General features: G+C 35.8%; 1 protein-coding gene and 1 pseudogene across 3 annotated transcripts in view; one reads left to right on the forward strand and one right to left on the reverse strand.

Annotated features, from left to right (window-relative positions):
- CHD9 (chromodomain helicase DNA binding protein 9) overlaps positions 1–19,346 on the forward strand; it is a 193,978-nt gene that overhangs the window by 153,943 nt on the left and 20,689 nt on the right. For 2 of the 3 annotated variants that reach the window (XM_036751098.1, XM_036751099.1), the window contains 8 exons: positions 2,140–2,257; positions 6,215–6,272; positions 7,730–7,772; positions 10,429–10,648; positions 13,834–14,036; positions 14,499–15,404; positions 16,252–16,415; positions 18,599–18,871. In XM_036751098.1, coding sequence (XP_036606993.1) covers positions 2,140–2,257; positions 6,215–6,272; positions 7,730–7,772; positions 10,429–10,648; positions 13,834–14,036; positions 14,499–15,404; positions 16,252–16,415; positions 18,599–18,871 — 1,985 coding nt within the window. The remainder of the gene's footprint in view (positions 1–2,139; positions 2,258–6,214; positions 6,273–7,729; positions 7,773–10,428; positions 10,649–13,833; positions 14,037–14,498; positions 15,405–16,251; positions 16,416–18,598; positions 18,872–19,346) is intronic. The other variant, XM_036751100.1, reaches the window with a different exon arrangement.
- On the reverse strand, positions 138–710 carry LOC118841196 (annotated as a pseudogene).

Raw genomic sequence — 19,346 nt, forward strand, 5'->3', positions numbered from 1 at the left:
CAACATGCTATATGAAAAAGCTACTAACTGAACTACAGATAAACACAATATATAATAAATATAATAACATAATATATAGTAAATAAGTATATAATAAAATATTGAAAAAGTTAACAGTTTATTATAATTTATTTTAGTTAACAATCTAGAAAGTTTGCAGCCATCAGCAATTCCAGTGCAATTTCAGGTGCAATTGGGAATTCAGGAATCTCTGTAGAGCTGTTAGTGTAGCGAACCTTGTAGGTAAAATACATGCATACTTTTGATAGCACATGTGATGGAATTTCTCTTAAATTAACCTCATTGGTTTCATTTTCAGCAAACTGACCCAGGCCACTTAACATGGCTTTTGTGTTCCCTTTTTACAATAAATTCATGATCATCAGAAGATATAATTTCACATACATAGCATCTGGGCCCTCATGCCCGCCGTATGTTTTCTGTATCCATTATCTCCTTATGAAATTACATTTTGTTTCCACAGGAATTTTAACAAAACATCTTCCTAACAAATAGCCATCCAATAAGAAGCACATCACATTCCACTTTGATTAGAATTTTGGTTCTGCATAGAACCTATGTGATTCTAGGCAAGTCACTTAACTTGGGCTTCAGTTCTCATTTGTCAGTTCTGCAGCAGCCACAGCTCAGTTCCCACTCACCGCCACAGCCCCTCCTCCCAGGGCCGTCCTCCCCACGCCCACGCCCATCCTCACCCCCCACCGTTTAATTCTTTATGTAAAAACAAACAAGTATATCTATGTCATTAATAAGCAAATTTGCTTTCATCTTTAATAAATGGTAAAATTATATATACACCAAAGAATTGTCTTAAAATAAATTTCTTTATGATTTATTATCAGTAAATGTTTGATTTGTATACCTATTTTATATACCTAGATACCCAGAGTAGTCTAAAAATTTCTCAAGTGGAAAGGGGTCACTAGTGGAAAAAGTTTGAGAAGCCCTGATGTAGATAATGAGCCAACAAAGGAGGTGGAAGAATGGTCAGATAGGTTAGAGTCTCTGTTTCTCCTTTATCACTGGAAACTGAAGCAATGACTCTTTGCTGGGACCTTCTTAGAACTGTATTAATGACTTTCCCTAACCAGACACTTCAGGGAACAACAGTCTTGATTGTCTCCCCTTTTGGGAAGCTGATGAGAGTTGAAATCTTTGCTTCATGCCATCCTTAGAGCCTACAGTAATCTGTATTGCTGACACTCCTTGACTAGGCAGCAACCAGGAGCCGAAGCATAGGCTTTATCTCTCCTCTGTGGGCTGCTGTGGACATCATAGACTCAGAGATGTTGTAAGTCACGTGGGATCCCAGAATTGGAAGGGACCTCAGAGGCCATTTAGTCCAAACCATACCTGAATAAGAATCCCCACTACAACTTACCCAATAAGAAGTCATCATCTAGCCTTCATCTGAGACCTGTAATGAGGAGAAGTCACTTCTTCCAAAGGCAGCCCCTGTCATTTGGGGTTGGCTCTAGTGATAAGGAAGTGTTTCCAGTGGGATTTCAAGTGGAAATCTTCCTCGCAGCAGCTTCTACCCATTACTCCTAATTCCAGCCTCTGGGGCAAAGCAGAAAAAAATCTAATTTCTTTTCCCTGTTATAATCCTTCAAATACTTTGACACTGTATTGTCCATTCCTCCCCCCTCCAAGTCTGCTTTAAGCTACAACATCCTGATTCTCTTCAGCTGATAGTATGATGTTGAGTCCTTTCACCCTTGCTGGTCTTACCAACATCCTTCCTAAAATGTGGCATCCAGAGTTGAACATAATACCTCAAAATGTGTTCTGACCAAGACAAAATGGATTAAGACCTCATTTTGATCACTTTACCTGACACTGCAGTTTAGAATAACATTAACTTTTTTGGCTTTGTCGTGCTGTTGACTCATTGAACTTGCAGCCCACTAAAATCTCTATATCTTTTTAATTAGTTCAACATTAATTAAGTATCTTCTATGTACAAAGTACTCTGAGATATGCTAGAAATAAAAAGATTAAAGCAACATAGTCTCTACCCTCAAGGAGCTTATGATAATCGGATTCAACAAATCATTTTGGTTTACTGTACCTTTAATAAAGAAAAATAACTAATAATACAGTGGTTGATACTTACAGGTTATGAAAAGTACAACACAATCAGAGCAGACCCAGCGCTGTGTTTTTTGGAACGAGTAGGAAAACCTGATGAGAAAGCAGTTGCTGCTGAACAGAGAGCAAATGATTACATGGATGGGTATGTGCAATTCTTAATTGTACTATTGTAAGCTTTTTAAAAGTAGAATCTATATTTCTCTGTTCTGTTCAATATTGTGTAAGTATGAAGTGATGATGTTAAATAATGAGCAAAATAAGATCCTCAAAATATTTGTCAAATTATATTTAAACAAGAGGACTTTTTATTTTACTTTGAAAGTGAGCAATGTTAAAAAAAAAAAAAAGACGAGTGGTATAATCAAAAGATTATTGGATTCCCAATTGGTAGACCTGGGTTAGGTTCTTCCTCTTACTAGATATGAAACTTCAGGTTGATTATTTAAACTTTCAGCTTTGTTTTCCTCATTTGTACAATGGAAAAATTTCACTCCCTACCTCACAGGGTTCTTGTTAGGATCAGAAGAAATGATTATATAAAATGTTTTTAACCACAATTCCCTTCTATTATGTTTAAGTAGTATTAATTGTTGTCCTCCTTCATCCAGAAGACACTAATTGTGCTACAGTGGTGAGGCAAATGGAACAGCCATGTGTGATCAGCAGATAAACCTCAACCTTTACTGACTCACCCACTCTTTTAGTGAGTTCTTCATTTTCTTCCCTGAAACAAGTAGTTTGAAGCTATAAGAGAAGTATCATAACATGCCAAGTACAGGCATGGAAGGAGGAAGAAAGGATAAGAACACGTAAGACTGAGAGGATTGTGAAATAATCTGTTCATTTGCTTTTATAATCATCCTTTTCTCACTAGGAGGAAAAAAGTAAATGACTTTTCTGAAACCAACAATATGACAACTCAAAATGGCAGCCTTTCCCACTGACAGAGTATGAAACCCTCTTATCGGGAAAGCAAAAGAATAGCCTAACTCAGCGGTGGTGTATCTGTAGCCTCAAAGGCACATGTGGCTCTCCAGGTCCTCAAACGCAGCTCTCTGACTGAATCCAAACTTCACATAACAAATCCCCTTAATGAAAGCATTTGTTCTGAAAAACTTGGACTCAGTCAAAAGTCCACACCCAAGGACCTCTTCTGGTCACAAGTGGCCTTGAGGCCGTAGGTTCCCCTGGCCTAACCTGTTAGATATTTTCTAATTCAACTACCACATAAATACATCTGTTTCATTTAATGGGAAGAAAATGAAAATCAGATTCAACAAAAAGTGAGACTAAAACAGCAAATGTATTCCAGCAATGAATGCAGTCAGTGATTAATTAATACAGTATAAACAAATGTCAAATTTGAGTCAGCATATTTCAGCTCTCAACACTATCACAATATGCCACCATCTCTGTTAGTCAGCCTAGACTTATGGCATGGATGAGTTATATCATTATGTATTTGAGCATGAAGGATATAGACTAGAGTTGGGGAGCCTGCAACCTCAAGGCCACATGTGGCTTTCTAGGTCCTTGGGTGCAGCTTTTTGAATGAGTCCAAGTTTATAAAACAAATCTTTTTATTAAGGAGATTTGTTCTGTGAAGTTTGAATTCAGTCAAAGGGCCACACTTGAGTACCCAGAGTGCCATATGTGGTCTTGAGTCCACAGGTTACCCATCCCTGGTATAGACTCAAAGGTCAGTAGTCTTTCTGGAGGGTTAGTACCATATCTATTATATCTCTCAACATCATTCATTTTGGCAAGTATAATAACTTGATTTACCTCCAGAATGTAACTTCAAAATTATTAAAATGACAGGAGTAGTTATAAATAATCATTTGACATTTTCACGAATTAAATTTCAATTTAATTTTCTTACATTTTTATCATCTCATTTTTAAAAGTGAAATGTTATTTCTTTGTGATGGATAAATATGTATTTTGAAGAAAAACATCCATTAGAGCATCTGAAAACTAATTCAAGCAAAGACAATAGAGATAGCCTGAGTAGCAGAAATAGAGAAACGCAAAGTCAAAAGCCCAAATCCAAGAGATGCAGTCCACTATATTGATCACTAAGATTCACAAGTACTACTGTTGGTAGAGAGGATAGACAACTGTTTGTTTTTTGTATAAATGCTTTAACTGAAGATAGTATGAAACCTAATAAATTGAAACAACATCTTGGAACTGTGCATACAGAATATATCAGCAAGACAAGATAATTTTTCTAGAGAAAATTTGATGCTTTTAATAAGGCAAGACATACTTTGTCAAAAACAGTGTCTATAACACCAGAAGGATTGCTTGTGTTGTTTAAAGTGGCTTACAAAATTGTTAAGTTTGAAAATTCTCAATCCATAAGAGAAACTATGATGCAACCTGCAGCTGCTGAGAAAGTCCAAATGATGCTTGTTGAATTATATGAAAAACAGCTTTGAATGGTTCCATTTGGAGATTGCCCATATGTCTGAAGACCTTTAAAATCAGTTGGGAAACTAAAAATCTTACTACTTTGCATTGCAAATAGATGAAGCAAAAAATATAGTTAAATATGCTCATTTAATTACATATGAATGATATGTTAGTCTAATTGGTGTTAGGGAAGGTTTGTTACTTTGCAAACCTATTCTTTGCATTGCAACATCAAAGAATTTTCAATCACATTGCTGGATTTTTTTTCACGAAATTGATATGTAGGAAAATTTACTTCAACCTCTCATGGAGCTCAGTGGCTTCCAGGAAGAAACACAGGACTCCAAGTACTAATTTAAAATGTGGCTTCCTAATGCAGTTTGGACACAATTCATGTTTTACAACCACCTATAATATGAGAAATATGAAGGTGGAGCTAACTACAGTTTTTCAAGTTGTTACTAATCACCTTTATGTGAGTACATTAAAAAGATGGTTTTCTTTGCAAAATTGCATAACAACATAGGTGCACAGCATAGGGTACTTCTGTATTATGGAAAAGCAAACCAGTTTTTTGTGCCAAAGTACTAGGGTTTACTTTGAGATTACCATTTTTCTTAGTCATAGCCATAAAGATTAAGCAAATTCATTCAGATAACAAAATATAGTCCTGAAACTTAAGTGGCAATTTTTTTAAAACCAAGTATTCTAAATCACTGGTAAGATCTTCACATCCATACTGTGATCAAGAAAAATAAGGTAACTACGTTTATGAAGAAGTTATAGCTATGGACAATCAATTTATAAAATAATGTTTTTGATGTTCACCAGTGTAAAAATACCTACTCTGCAAATTATATGTAAGAAAGTCAAAACCTACTTATTTATCACTTCATCAGTCTACCAAATCAAATCCTATTTTAAAGGCCTAGATGTTTATAAATATAAATGAGTAAGAAACTCATTTTCTAAATACATATTTAGTTTTGTTCCATCTGAACAAGAATATTTAACGACTGGTTTTATGATAGTTTGTTGAACCTAAACATTCTTCTTATATTTTAACTATGATTGAATAAAGAATTCCCTGGTTCATCAAAGTGATGCAAATTATTAGTAGTTGAAAAACAGTTACAAATAACAGTATCATCTATGTTTTGAGAAATGTCATGATTAAAAACAGGCCCATTCATTGCATTATTATGATGAGAATAATTATTTTAAAGTTTTAAATATGAACCTTAAAGGATTTTAATTGAATTTAAGTATGTTATTGTATGCTTAAGGTGATTCTGTTTTACAAAATTGTTTTAAAAATTGTTAATTTTATTAAATACTAGTAAGAAAATCATTTGTGCAGTTTTATGAAAAAAAAAACTTGTTTAAAGAGGAGAGAGATATTGCTGCATAAAGTTTGGAAACTACTGGCCTAAGGAATGGGTGATAATTTGAGCCAACCTCTTTCCTTCTAAGTATCTTCCTCACTACTGTAGCATTCTTAGTCTCTGTTAGTTAGAAGATGATTTCAAATTCCCTGTCTTTTGCCTTTTCTAGTTATGGGATCTATTTCTGTTACAGAAAATGAACCAAATAACTCTTTCATCTAGACTTTTACAATTTGTCTTATCAAAGAGAACCTTGTACATGGAAGTAATTGCAATGCATATTGGTATGTTAACAGGGATGTGGAAGACCCAGAATATAAACCAGCTCCAGCTATGTTTAAAGATGACATAGAGGTATGTTTTATATCATATTTAAAATCTTGATTATAGCTATCTTGATTTTCCACTCAGTGTATGGTTAATTTTCACACATAATTCTATAGGTTTCCAATTTATGTAACACTTCTGTTTCAAGGTAGATAACTATACAAGGTCATTGTAGCAAGTATTTGTTGAAGTTGGGGCATTATTAGTCATTGGTGATTACAAATTGTATAAATAACATAAAAGCAGCTTCACATTTATTTTTCATTGTATTCACTTTGGCATAGTAATGTGTAACCATTATATGTGACTAGCGTCAAAGATTTCAGCTTATAATTATAAACAAAGTTATAATGATTATTCCTGTTCATACTTCAATTACTTGAAGGTTCTGAGATTTCCTTAGTGTGGGTACTGAGTCTACATATGCAAATTGCATCCCTGCTCTGTGTCTTCCTAGATTATCTTTGGGAGTTGCAGTGGGTAAAAAAAATTCATCAAACTGTAGTCATCCTATTAATGAGACTCTCCTAACTTCATTAAGCTGGTACATAGGTGACAGACAAATGGTCTGTCACTGGAACCATACTGATAACTTTTCAGCTTTGTTGGACCAGACAGAGCTTATATTCCACTGGTGTAGATTTTGAGAACCCAGGGTCACTTCTGCACTGTTTTTAGGAATCACTAGAAGATTTCCTTTTCATATTACTTTCAAATTTCCATGTTAACCAATAGGTAAAGAAACGGTGATTAACAAATGTTTTAAAGTTAGTCTTCATTATTCATTGACTTTTATCTCTAGTTAAAATACATATTTAAGGCTCCTCCAGATTATTTTTTTCATTTTTGTCTTTGAAAGTCCTAACTTATTGATTGTGATTTTTGTTGGGTACCTGATGAGTTTAGTTTTGGTTGTGCTGAATTTAAATTAATGCTAGTATATCCAAGTAGAAATGTCTTATGGAAGATTGAAAAACAAACTTAAAATAACTTCAGGCCCTGAGGTATAACTTCAGGTACTTCAGGCCCTGAGGAAAAGGCTTTGGGAGTAATCTGAATTGAAGAAATGAAAGTAGATGGAAAGTAAATGAACTTACCCAGAGAGTTTAGAGATAATAGAATGGGAGGAAGGGGTGAGATCACATCTTTGGGAAAACTTTTATTTAGGGGACCAAAGGAAAAAAAAGGAGCCAGCAGAGGAAATAAGAAAAAAAAAACCACAGTGCCTAAGGGAAAAAAGATTCCAAGTAGTAGATGTCTCAGGGAGGCCAATTAGAAGGAGGACAAAAAAAAGGAAAATGAACTTGGCAAAAAAGGAAATAACAAAAGTAAGGTTTTGTTCTTTCTAAGTTAACAAAGCAAAGAGAGCCTCCATTGTTAAAATTAGTCTTTTCTATCTTGGTGTGTACTTCATTGTTCTGACCTGTTCTAATTTTTGGTCATCTAATAATTGTAACTCAAAAAATTTTGATTTTTTTTTAAAGGATGATGTTTCATCACCAGGAGATCTTGTAATAGCAGATGGAGGTAAAATACATTTATTTCTTTCATGATTTTTTTTTGTGAATTTCTAATATCATGTTGCTGTTTGATTGATAAACTATAATAAGCTTGTAGTCATTGATCTCTAAGGTCCTTCCCAGCCCTAAACTTCCCTGTACTTTTATCAGCATTTTGAGAGGCACAAGTTATATTGGAGGAGAGATTTATTTAGATTTGTTACATTCATTGATGAAATAATAGTCTTTGCATCTCTTTATCTCTTTAGCCTTATTCAGTTGTCCTGCTCACAAGATGTTTGTTGTACTTAGTTCGGTTGTAACTACCATATTTTAAGATTGTAGTAATTTGGAGAGTTGCAAGGGTGGATGATTGGATAAAATAACTGGGAATGTTTTGCGTGGACAAAACATTTGTGGGGCAGTTTGAAGGAGAGACAGGGATGGTGTAAGATAGTTGTCTTCTAAACATTCTAAACATCTAAACATTATTATTTGTTATGCTTGCCCTCTTAGAGCAGAACTAGTAGTATTTTGTAGAGTAGGAGAGGGGAAGGAAAAGGAAATCAGCATTTATATAGTGCCTATTATGTGCCAGGCACTGTGCTAAGCAGTTTACAAATATTATCTCAATTGATCCTCTTATTCAGTTATGAGTCAGACTGGATGGATTCTAAGGTCCCTTCTAATTCTAAAATCCTATGATTCTTTAATTCTCTGACTTTTTTATTTTATGTTCCATATCCTCTACTGAATGTAGAGATCTTATTGGCAGATTAATGGAATTTTTAGATTTGTTATTGATCACTGGATCAAAGATTTTCATAGAATTGAGAGTTTAATTTTTTCATTTTTTTATCAAATCTATGTTTTGGGATTTTATAGTTTAAAGCACACTTTGGTTGTTCTTTTTATACCAAATTAATTTTGTCCTCTGTTCTTAACATTAAGTTCCATGCTCCATCACGCAGTTTTTACAGTACCTTTTCAAGTCATGGCCATAGCCCAACTTCCTGTTGCAAAGAATGGGGAATGGGAAATGAAATCTGCAGAAAACAGGCCAGAAAGGAATCTTTTCGTGTAATCATGCTTCCTGAATCACATTTCCCTACCACTCACCTAGTGGCTGATTAATAATCTGAACCTCAGACCCCTTCACCTAGATAGGTTAGCTGTGTCAGTATTCTCCTTCGTTGACTTGCATAATTGCTTCTTCTTTTACAATATTTTGCTCTTGGAAAGTAACTTGTTTGTTGTATTTGTATGTATATTTAGAAACTTAAAGTTTATACTTAAGCACTTTAGTGAATCTGGGATCTAATGATGTAGGTGTTTCTCTTCCATGATAAAGACTACAGCCCATCAGTGCCTACCTATCCTGTATGTCCTTTGTCCATGTCCTCCCATTGTCATCCAAAAGATGCTCTCAAAAGACTCCCCTTCTAAATACCTTGATATTGCCTAGATAAAGATGAAGCACACAGGCTGTACTTTATTTGTTCCTCATTCATGCAGCATGATTGACTCTTCATTTTGTTGTCAGACAGTTCTTTGACCTATGACATCAGAGTTATAGCATTATCACATTGTGCTCTCCCAAGCAAATCTTTTTTAAAAACTAAAGGCTTATGCATTGTAGGAACACATTGTCATTAATTAACAGAAATGGCATTACAACTGGGTTCCTATTTTAATTTATTGAGATAAAACTGTAACAGAAGCCTTTAATTTTATGTGATTCAATGTCTCATGAGGTTTTAATTTGGTTTTGGATTTGTTTAAACTGAAAATAGAAAAATAATGAGAGATATTATATACCTAAGAACAAAAGATGTGGAAGCAACTAGATATGAATACAATGTTGGATTTGGAGGCAGGAAGACCTGAATTTGAATCCAACCTGCCTCAAACGCTTTCTAGCTATATGACCCCAGGCCTCAGTTTCCTTAATCCATAAAAAGGGACTGATAGCACCTGCATCACAGCGTTGTTGTAAGGACCAAGTGAAACAGCATGTTAAATGCTTTTAAGATGTTAAAGAGCTATGTTATCTTTTCTTTTTTTCCCTCTTGGGTCAGAGACTATTAGAATAAATACTTCAGTCTAAAAGGAGTATGGCATCATAGATAAAGGGGATGGCTATATTTGAAGTTGCTAAGATTTGAGTTTATGTCCTGTCATTGATACAAACTAGCTTTGTGACCATGGGCAGATCACCTAACCTCTGAGAGTACCCAGGCAGCTAAGAGACTAGAAGTTATAGACAGGTTGCTGATCTGCATCAGTGGAAAGAGTTCCCACACTACATATTCCCTACATTCCCTATTATATCCACATACAAAAAGAAGTATATTTATATATCTCTACATATTTATATATTTTATATAAAAAGTCCAAAACTAGCCAGTTGCATACTTATACTTTGAATATATTCAAATATGGTAATTCTACAATGATGAGATAATTTAGATACCTTATTGAATTTCATTATAATGAATTTGGCTCTATATTTACCAAATGGAATTTGTCATTAAATGAAAGTTATTTGAACTTGATTAGTACAAGACACAATTGCTTTTTGTTTGAAACATTGCTTAAAGTTTAGTAAAATGTTACTGCCTTGTATTCTACTATTACATCAATTATTTCCATCAGTTAATGTGTATTTTTTCTTTATAATTCAGATGGCCAAATGATGGAAGGAGACAAGATTTATTGGCCTACTCAGTCTGCCTTAACCACACGCTTGCGCCGCCTCATAACTGCGTATCAGCGGACTAGTAAAAATAGACAAGCCCTGCAAATCCAGCCAGCGTTCTCAGTACAAGCCAACGTGATGCAGCCTCCTTATGAAGAAGCTGCTCTTAACCCTAAAATAGCTGCCAAAATTGAAAGACAGCAGAGGTATGATGAGAGCACCTATGTTAATATTTAGTATGGCAGTGTGGAAATTCATTTTAGAAGGTGCCAAGATAGGATTGCATCTTGATTGTTGCTTCTTAGTGAGCAAAAGTTTTCATTTAAAGGACTCTGAAAGAAAAGGAACTTCTGGGCAAATTAAGTGTATCTAACAAAAGTCTGTCACTAGCTAAACTTAAAATATAGGGGGCAGCTAGGTGGCACAGTGAGTGGAGCACCAGCCCTGGAGTCAGGAGGACCTGAGTTCAAGTCCGGCCTCAGATACTTGACACACTTACTAGCTGTGTGACCTTGGGCAAGTCATAACCCCAAGTGCCCTGACTTCCCTCCTCCAAAAACAAAACAAAAACCTTAAAATATAGGTACTTGAAATCTCCGGTGCCAATTTTCTCTTGTCATGCAAATGAACACAGAACTAGTAAAGTAATCTCAAAGAAATTGAACTCAGCTTATAAAGAAAAAAATTAATGAAAACTGAAATGTGAACTTCAACAAAAGTACTACTACATATCTGAAGGATAAATGGTGCTATTTGCCAGTAGATGTATGTGACTATTCACATATATCTGGCTTCCTTCCATGACCAAGTACTCAAACTGTGATTTACAGACCAATTTATTTTCTTTTCTTTATCATCTTTTCACTTCTGACCTTCTTGCAGTCTGCTCCTGTCCTCGCCATTATATTGAAACTTTATTCTTAAAAGGCACCAATAATCTTTTCTTAGTCCTTGTTCTCTTTGCTCCAAACCCAACCTTGGCTCCCCACCCTAACTTTCCTATTTCTTTTTTATCATTCAGTCACCAAGTCTCGAAACCTAATAATAATCTTCACCTTTGTTTTGACCATCATGTCTTACGATTCACCAAGTCCTATCAGTTTTAAATATTGTCATTCACATCCATTCTTTTTCATTCTCATTGCCTTCTATTTTAGACCATGTTACTACCTCACAGCTGATTTATTACAATGGCTTCCTAACAAAACTCCTTGTTTGTAGTCTTCTAATTTTTTAGTCAGTCCTAAAGCTGAAAATTTAAAAAGCAGGGTGTATGATATTTGAGATCTAATAATCCTGAACCTCATTCATGCTGTATACCAAAATCAAGCTTTATGGAACTGATTGTTTTCTATCCTGGCAAAGCTTTTAGCTTCTGCATAGAATTGAGAAAGGTAGTAAGTTAGGAAAGTTGACTATATATGGTCCATCTGGAATGTCCAGATTTACCATAACTTGCCATAATTGCAACATCCAAATACATCTAAGTAATCCACAAAGGGTACAAGAATTTTTAGCTCTACAAAAAATCAGTATTTGAAATGAAGATAACCTTATGTTACATTATGATAAGTACAAAAGATAAACTGATTCCTCTGGTTGATATACAATTAACTTTCTCTCCTTACAATTAACTTTTCCCTCTAAGCCCCCCCAAAATGTGTGAAAGCAGTGACTAGCAGTATAGAAAGATGCCAAATAGAAGCAACAAGCCATTGTTTGAATTCTAAGAGGAAAGGCTGGCTTCTTCTTCATCGAAACAATTTTAGCCTTTGGAAAGGAAAGAGAAAGAGAGGCAAAGGTTAGCAGTGATCTGGTCTACTTATGACACTTTGTTAAGAGGAAATTAATTCCTTTCCTGTAGCTTTATTTGCTTCTCAAAAGCTATTAGACTTCCTGAATTTTTTTCTTAAGATTCCAAAATTTCAGTAATTATTTTCAGATATCACAGCTTCTGTTGTTCTCCAATCTATCCCTCATACCACATCCAAATTAATCTTCCTTATCTCCTCTCCAGTTAAAGACCTTCAGTGGCTCCTTATGATCTACAAAATATAAAGTCCAAGATAATTAGGTCTGTCTTCAAAAACCTTTGCAATCCTGTACCAGCATGATTTCTCAATGATATCTCCTACTTTTTCGAAACATATGTCCTCCACTCCAACCATTCCAGAGCCTGTACTTTGTTTATGTTGTTCCCACCATCTGGGATGCCCTCAACCCTGCTCTTCATCTAGCAAAATTTTAACCATCCTTCAATGTTCAGCTCATATTCACATCATGCATGAAAATTCCCAAACAACTTCAGACTATAGTAGTTTCTACCTATTCTGAACTCCTGTGGTACTTTTTCTCTATGCTAATTTGGCACTTAATGTGCTACCCTGCATTAGTTTAACATTTCATGTGTGTATGTCTTATTTTTACAACTAGATTAAAATTCCTCGAAGAAGGAAACGTTTCTCATACTTTTTAGTTTCTCATAGTGTCTAGCAAGAATCTATTCCCACTAGTATCATCCACAGTCAGGTCTTGGCTACCTGATATATAGACTGTTATAGACTCTTTAACTAGCAACCCTGCTTCTGTATCCTTCTTCCCTCTCCCTTCCAATTTTTTCAGCTCTTGCGCAAAAAATTACTATGGTTCCCCATTTCCTATAGAATAAATCCATATTTCTCAGCCTAGCATTTAAGACCTCTGCAGTGTAGCCCCAAATTCCCTTTCTAGCCTCTTTTCCTGCAGTTCAGCATGCAACAATGAACCTGGAGTACTCATCATTCACCCAGTGTGAATGATACCTTCTTGTTTTTAGGCTTATACGCATGCCATTTCTTCTTCCACCCCTAGCCCCCAAATTTTCCTCTCTTAAAATCTTACTGTCTTCTGACATTCAACTCACATGCCATCTGTTCCACTAATAACCCAGTTAATTGAAACTCCTCAGCCATCTGAACTCTGCATTATTTATGTTGTATAACTCATTTGGTATATATTCCATACTGCTTTTTATCATAGACATCTGACAGCAAGTATCATAGCTTCTACCATATTGCAAGCCTCTTGAGGTTAAGGACTATAACTTTTATGGTTTTGTATCATTCACAAAGCTTAGCACATTACTTTGTACATAATAGGTACTCAAATATTTATTGACTCATTCAAAAGTAGACAACTCAATGAATACTTGAATGAATGAATGAACCAGTATTATAAATACACAAGCACACATGCGCACGTGTACACACATACACACACACATTGTATTTTTAAAATTCTTCATATGACCCCAAATTCTGATTAGTGCAGTCTAAATTGAATTTAGACAAATCCGTTTGTGCTAATTTCTTAAATATGTGTTATTCTTTTTTTCAACTTGATAAAAAAATAGATGGACAAGAAGAGAGGAAGCTGACTTTTATAGAGTTGTATCTACTTTTGGAGTGGTATTTGATCCTGACAGAGGACAATTTGACTGGACAAAATTTAGAGCCATGGCTAGGCTGCACAAGAAAACTGATGAGAGTTTGGAGAAGTACTTATATGCTTTTATGTCCATGTGCAGGAGAGTTTGCCGTCTTCCTTCCAAAGAAGGTTTGTAAAATCTGTTTCTACAAGTCTAAAATGATAAAAATCTTATATAATGTCACATTTTTGCCCCAAATCACAAAAGCATTTATACTTTAATTACATTTGTAATATTCAGTTCTGATTATTTCTGTGTTTTAGTACTACTTTTAAAAGTCTGTACCTTCCTACTTATTTAAAGCATTTGTTAGTGGGGGGAAAATGGCAAGACTAATAATGGGACTTAATCGAGGAGATGTAGAATTAAATTATGCTTGTTTAGAAGGCTGTAAAGTACTTTTATGGGTATTACCTCATCTGATTTGCACAACAACCCAATGAAAATAGGTAAGGGAGATGTCCTTTTTCTAAAGATGAAGAAACCAAGACTCAGGAAGGCATATTGCAATTTCATTTTCGTTTATAATCAGTTATTTATTTTTGGTGTATAATGCCCTATTTTGAAGTGTTTGATTTCTCTTAATGTAGAATTGGTGGACCCAAGTATTTTTATCCAGCCTATCACAGAGGAGCGTGCTTCTAGGACATTGTATCGAATTGAGCTTCTGAGGAAAGTACGAGAACAGGCTCTCCGACATCCACAACTATTTGACCGCTTAAAGCTTTGCCAGCCAAATCCAGATTTGCCAGTTTGGTGGGAGTGTGGCACTCATGATAGAGATTTGCTTATTGGAGCTGCTAAGCACGGGGTTAGCAGGACAGACTATCACATTCTTCGTGATCCTGAACTTTCATTTATGGCAGCTCAGAGGAACTACAGTCAAAATAAAGTGACTCATTCAAGAACTTCTACCCCACTTATACAACAGTATCAAATGGCACTATCTGCCTCCCCTCTGGCTTCTCAGCCAAGGTTACTGGATACTAAAGGGAATGCTCTTGAGGATACAAAAGTTAAAGGTGAAAGCCTTAAAGAGGAGCTTCAGTCTTCTGGAGAGGAATCTGTGTCTTCTGAAGAAATCAGAACAGGAATAAAATCTGAACCTTTAAGCCCAAAGAATGGTATTTTGCCACAAACTGCTGGAGATCAGAAGTCTACTGGGAAGGTTGAAACAGATAGGCGCATGGTTGCAGCCAGGACAGAGCCCCTTACCCCAAATCCAGCTTCCAAGAAACAGCGAGTGCCCAAAAGGGGATCTGAGTCCAGCTCTGATTCAGACTCTGATTCTGACAGATCATCTTGTTCTTCTAGATCATCATCTTCCTCTTCTTCTTCTTCTTCCTCTTGTTCCCACTCTAGATCAGGATCTAGTTCTTCATCATCTTCATCTTGTTCTTCAGCATCTTCTTCATCCTCCTCTTCCTCTTCCTCTTCTTCCTCTTCATCATCCTCATCAGAAGAAAGTGATAGTGAAGAAGAAGCCCAAAAGCGAGGTAGGAGCATATATTATTATTGCTATTTTATATATCTAGAAAATGGCAAATGTGTTAATTTACTGAAAGCAGTTTGTTTAAACTGCTCACCAAATTGAATTTTATGTAGTAATATTTTATTTTAAAAGTACTGATGAATAACAAACTAGAATCTCTGATAAGAGGCAGGTGGTATGGTACAATTGAAAAAGAATTGGCTTTGGAAATGTAAGACACTTGTGCTCCTCTCCAGGCTCTGCCAGTCACTAACATTGTGACCTTGGGCAAGTTGATTTCACTGTTTCTGTAAAATCAGGGATTTGAACTAAATGATCTCTAAGGCCCCTTCCAACCCTTAAAGACAATGATTCTCTATCCAATGGAATTTGAAAGCACTACAAAAACTATATTCTCAGCACTCGGTAGTAGAAAAGGAATATTGCTGCTAATTGGTACTGCTAATTTGGCTACTGCTTCATAGTCTTTTCCTAAAAATATCTTAATTATTGTAATCATTCCAGAAAAAGGAGTAACCAGTGGAATGCATATGGAAGATATTCTGTAACAACTTAAATACTGCTTACCAACTTAAAAGATTAAAAAAAAGGAGTTATTCTTAATGGCCATATCACAAGTAATTTTCTTAGGGGAAATAGTAATTTCCCAGGGGAAATACCATTTTAAAAAACCATGCATTAGACTTTCCTTTTGAATTTTGTTTTTCTTTTCAAACAATTCTTACAAGTTACAGGGAGAGCTTAAATATAAACATGGTTATTAGTACCTAATTCAATTCCACAATCTTTTATTAAACACATAAAATGTACACTTAAACCTTCAGGTAGATAATGCTAACTGTTATTATTAGCAGAAGGCACCACTCACATGAAATCATATGATGAAGAGAGTGTTGCATCACTGAGCACTATACAAGATGAGACCCAGGATAGTTTTCAGATGAACAACGGAACTCCAAACTCTGCTTATATCATACAAGGTGGATACATGCTGGCTGCTTCTTATTGGCCTAAGGTAATTTAGTAAATGAAATCTTTGTTTTTCTGTATTTTTATTTGAAATTCTAGTATTAGATTTTTTTGTTTTGTTTTGTGTAATAAGGCAATGCCTGAAAACTTGACAAATAATTTGAGAGTAACAAGGAGTATAGAAATCATGCAAAATCACTTCCCCTAAGTTATTGTTGAAAAGATATATATTTATACATGCAAATGGTTTGCATAGACAGTCTTCAAATTGTGGCATTCCAAAAGTTCATCTGTAAATTGGTTATTGGAACTTAGAACACATTTTCCAATAGAAGTAACATTATTTATACATGGTAGTTAGCTTCCTCAAGCCAGCTCACAAAAGCCAACTTAACTTAAAATGTACCTGAAGGTACCTTACTGGTAGCACTGAAGAACCTAACCACCTACTGTGGTTATTCTGTGTTTCTCTGGAAAATTGCATAAAAATTTTGAACTTTAGAGACCAAGAACACATTTTCTTCCATCCCTAAATTTTAAAGCAAGGACTTTCTCCAGCTCCATGACGCTAGTAGCGATGCTATTATAATCAGGGGCTCTAGTTCTGTCAGCAAGGGCGTTGACAGTAAGGAGTTAGGACAGCCTTACAAACAGCATTAAGCAACTGGTATGGGGGCTCAGAAGTAAAGAAACATAATGGTGGGGCTACCCACCAAGCATAAATGCTAATGGACACTTCTGGAGCCTGGGTTGGTTCCCTAGTCACACCCTTTCTTCTGGATGTATCATGGGTTGGCCTACCTTCTTCCTTTTTCATTTTTAAAAATACTGCATTAAAAGCTCTCATGCAGTGTTTCCTCACTTTCCCTAATTTATCCCCTGCACACACACACACACACACACACACACACACACACACACACACATAAACCTTCTCTTTATTCATTTAGACACTGAGGAAAAGCAACGGATCCACAAAGGACCAAAGATTCAGCAATACTTTAGAGCCATTTATCATAGGTCCTATACATTTTATTATGGAAGCTCTGGGGTGATGAGGTCTAATAGATAGGGCTTGGAGAAAAGGAAAGAGATGAGAATGTACAGAGGCATCAGAGCTATAAAAAACCAAAACAAAACATGAATCTAAATGGGCAGCAATGTGGAGAGGGAAAGACAGACCAGGGGCAGGTGAGAAGGAAATGGGGCCAGGGCAGGAAATGCCTACAGACAACAAGGCCCCCTGACCTTTCCTAAATAAAGGCACCTCTATAAAGTAAGATTGCATACGCATATATAAATCAAAGTGTGTATGCTTTTCCAGGAACAGATGTGTTTGACAAGACTTGTGTTAGGAGGAAATGTGCTTTATCGAGCTGTCACCAGACAAGTTACCTGCTCACTTGAGTATTTGATGTTAGATGACTTGATGGAAAGTGGCCACACAGATACGCTATCCGTATTTATATGTAAAAGTTAAAGGTTTTGTGTTTTTTAATGGAACATGTTCCAAAGGTGCTTCTGTAGTGATTCTAGTGATCTTTTCTGCTGTTTCTAATTGAAGAATTTGGTAATTCTCCAGGAAGAAAAATTGGATCCTCCCATTGCACAGTCTTCTATAGCACAATATTCATTATAAAACTGGTTAATTTTTGTACTCCCATTCCAGGGTTTTTATAACTGAAGGACTTAATTTTAACTATCAGTAACATGATTGCGCCACTAGCGCAGTCTTACGATAAAAAGCAGTCATAGCTCAATTGAGTGAAAAAGACATATTTAGCTAAAGATGAATTTATCCATTAATGGCCCTTCTGAACTCATTTATACAACGTGCCCTTTTTTGGACAACAATTAAAAATGCAAATTGAAGGAAATTTTCAAAGAAAAAATTCCTTGAAAAATACTTTCAAGAAATTACATTTTTTTCCTCTTGTTTTTATGTTATATAAACTACTTTAGTCTTACTGAATTGTTTTCCCAAGTTGGAGGTTTAATTCATTTAAAATTTTCTCTCTGGTTCCAATTCCAAGTAATCAAACGTTAACCCTTTTTGTTCACTTGATAGTTTACATCTCTATAAAATGCATTTTGAAGCTCTGAACACTTCTTCACGTATTTGAATGTATACACATGTATGCTAAATTAAATCTATTAATGGGTCTTTGAAAGGGTGAAAGTTTTTCACCAAAGGTCTATTCTGATCCTTAAATTTCTCGTGTGACACAGGATCGGGTAATGATCAATCGGTTAGACAGCATTTGTCAAACGGTCCTGAAAGGAAAGTGGCCAGCAGTCCGGAGAGGTTATGAGGGCAGTGCAGTGGCATCTTTCTACACGACCAAGCTTCTGGACAGCCCCGGTGCTGCTGCTGATGCTGGCGAGCCCCGAGCGCCGACTCCCCCAAGTGCAGGGGTGAGAGAAGAGCGTGACCAGTCCACACAGATGTCAAAGGTGAAGAAGCATGTACGAGAAAAGGAGTTTACAGTGAAAATCAATGACGTATGTTTATTTTTATTGCCCTAGGACCTGATTGCGATTGCCGTGTGCAGCATGTTTTTTCCTGCAAGTGGCTGCCTGCTCTCACTCTTACTTCTTTGCACACTAGTTTTCGGTATTTGGATTGGGTTTCGTTTACACATTCAGAATGTTGAACTTGTGTATTCTACTAAAAGGATTATCCTACTGATTTAGATGCTTTCTTAAGTTAGTGTGGTGCCAGTTCTAAGCATCTGATACATTTTTGACACATGGATACACATATGCTGTAGTGGATAGAGTACTGAACTTGAAGTCCAAAAGACCTGGGTTCAAATCCTTACTCTGGCCTCTTAGTAGCAAGATGACCCGCAAAGTCATTCAACCTCTCTGAAGCTCAGACCACTCTTTATGACTTACCTACTAAGAGAGAGCTCAGGTTTTGACCTGTTTCAATGGGGAGGATTCCTTTCCTGACAGAAGCACATATCTTTGATAT

This window comes from Trichosurus vulpecula, chromosome 3 (genome assembly GCF_011100635.1).
Source record: "Trichosurus vulpecula isolate mTriVul1 chromosome 3, mTriVul1.pri, whole genome shotgun sequence".
Classification (NCBI taxonomy): domain Eukaryota; kingdom Metazoa; phylum Chordata; class Mammalia; order Diprotodontia; family Phalangeridae; genus Trichosurus; species Trichosurus vulpecula.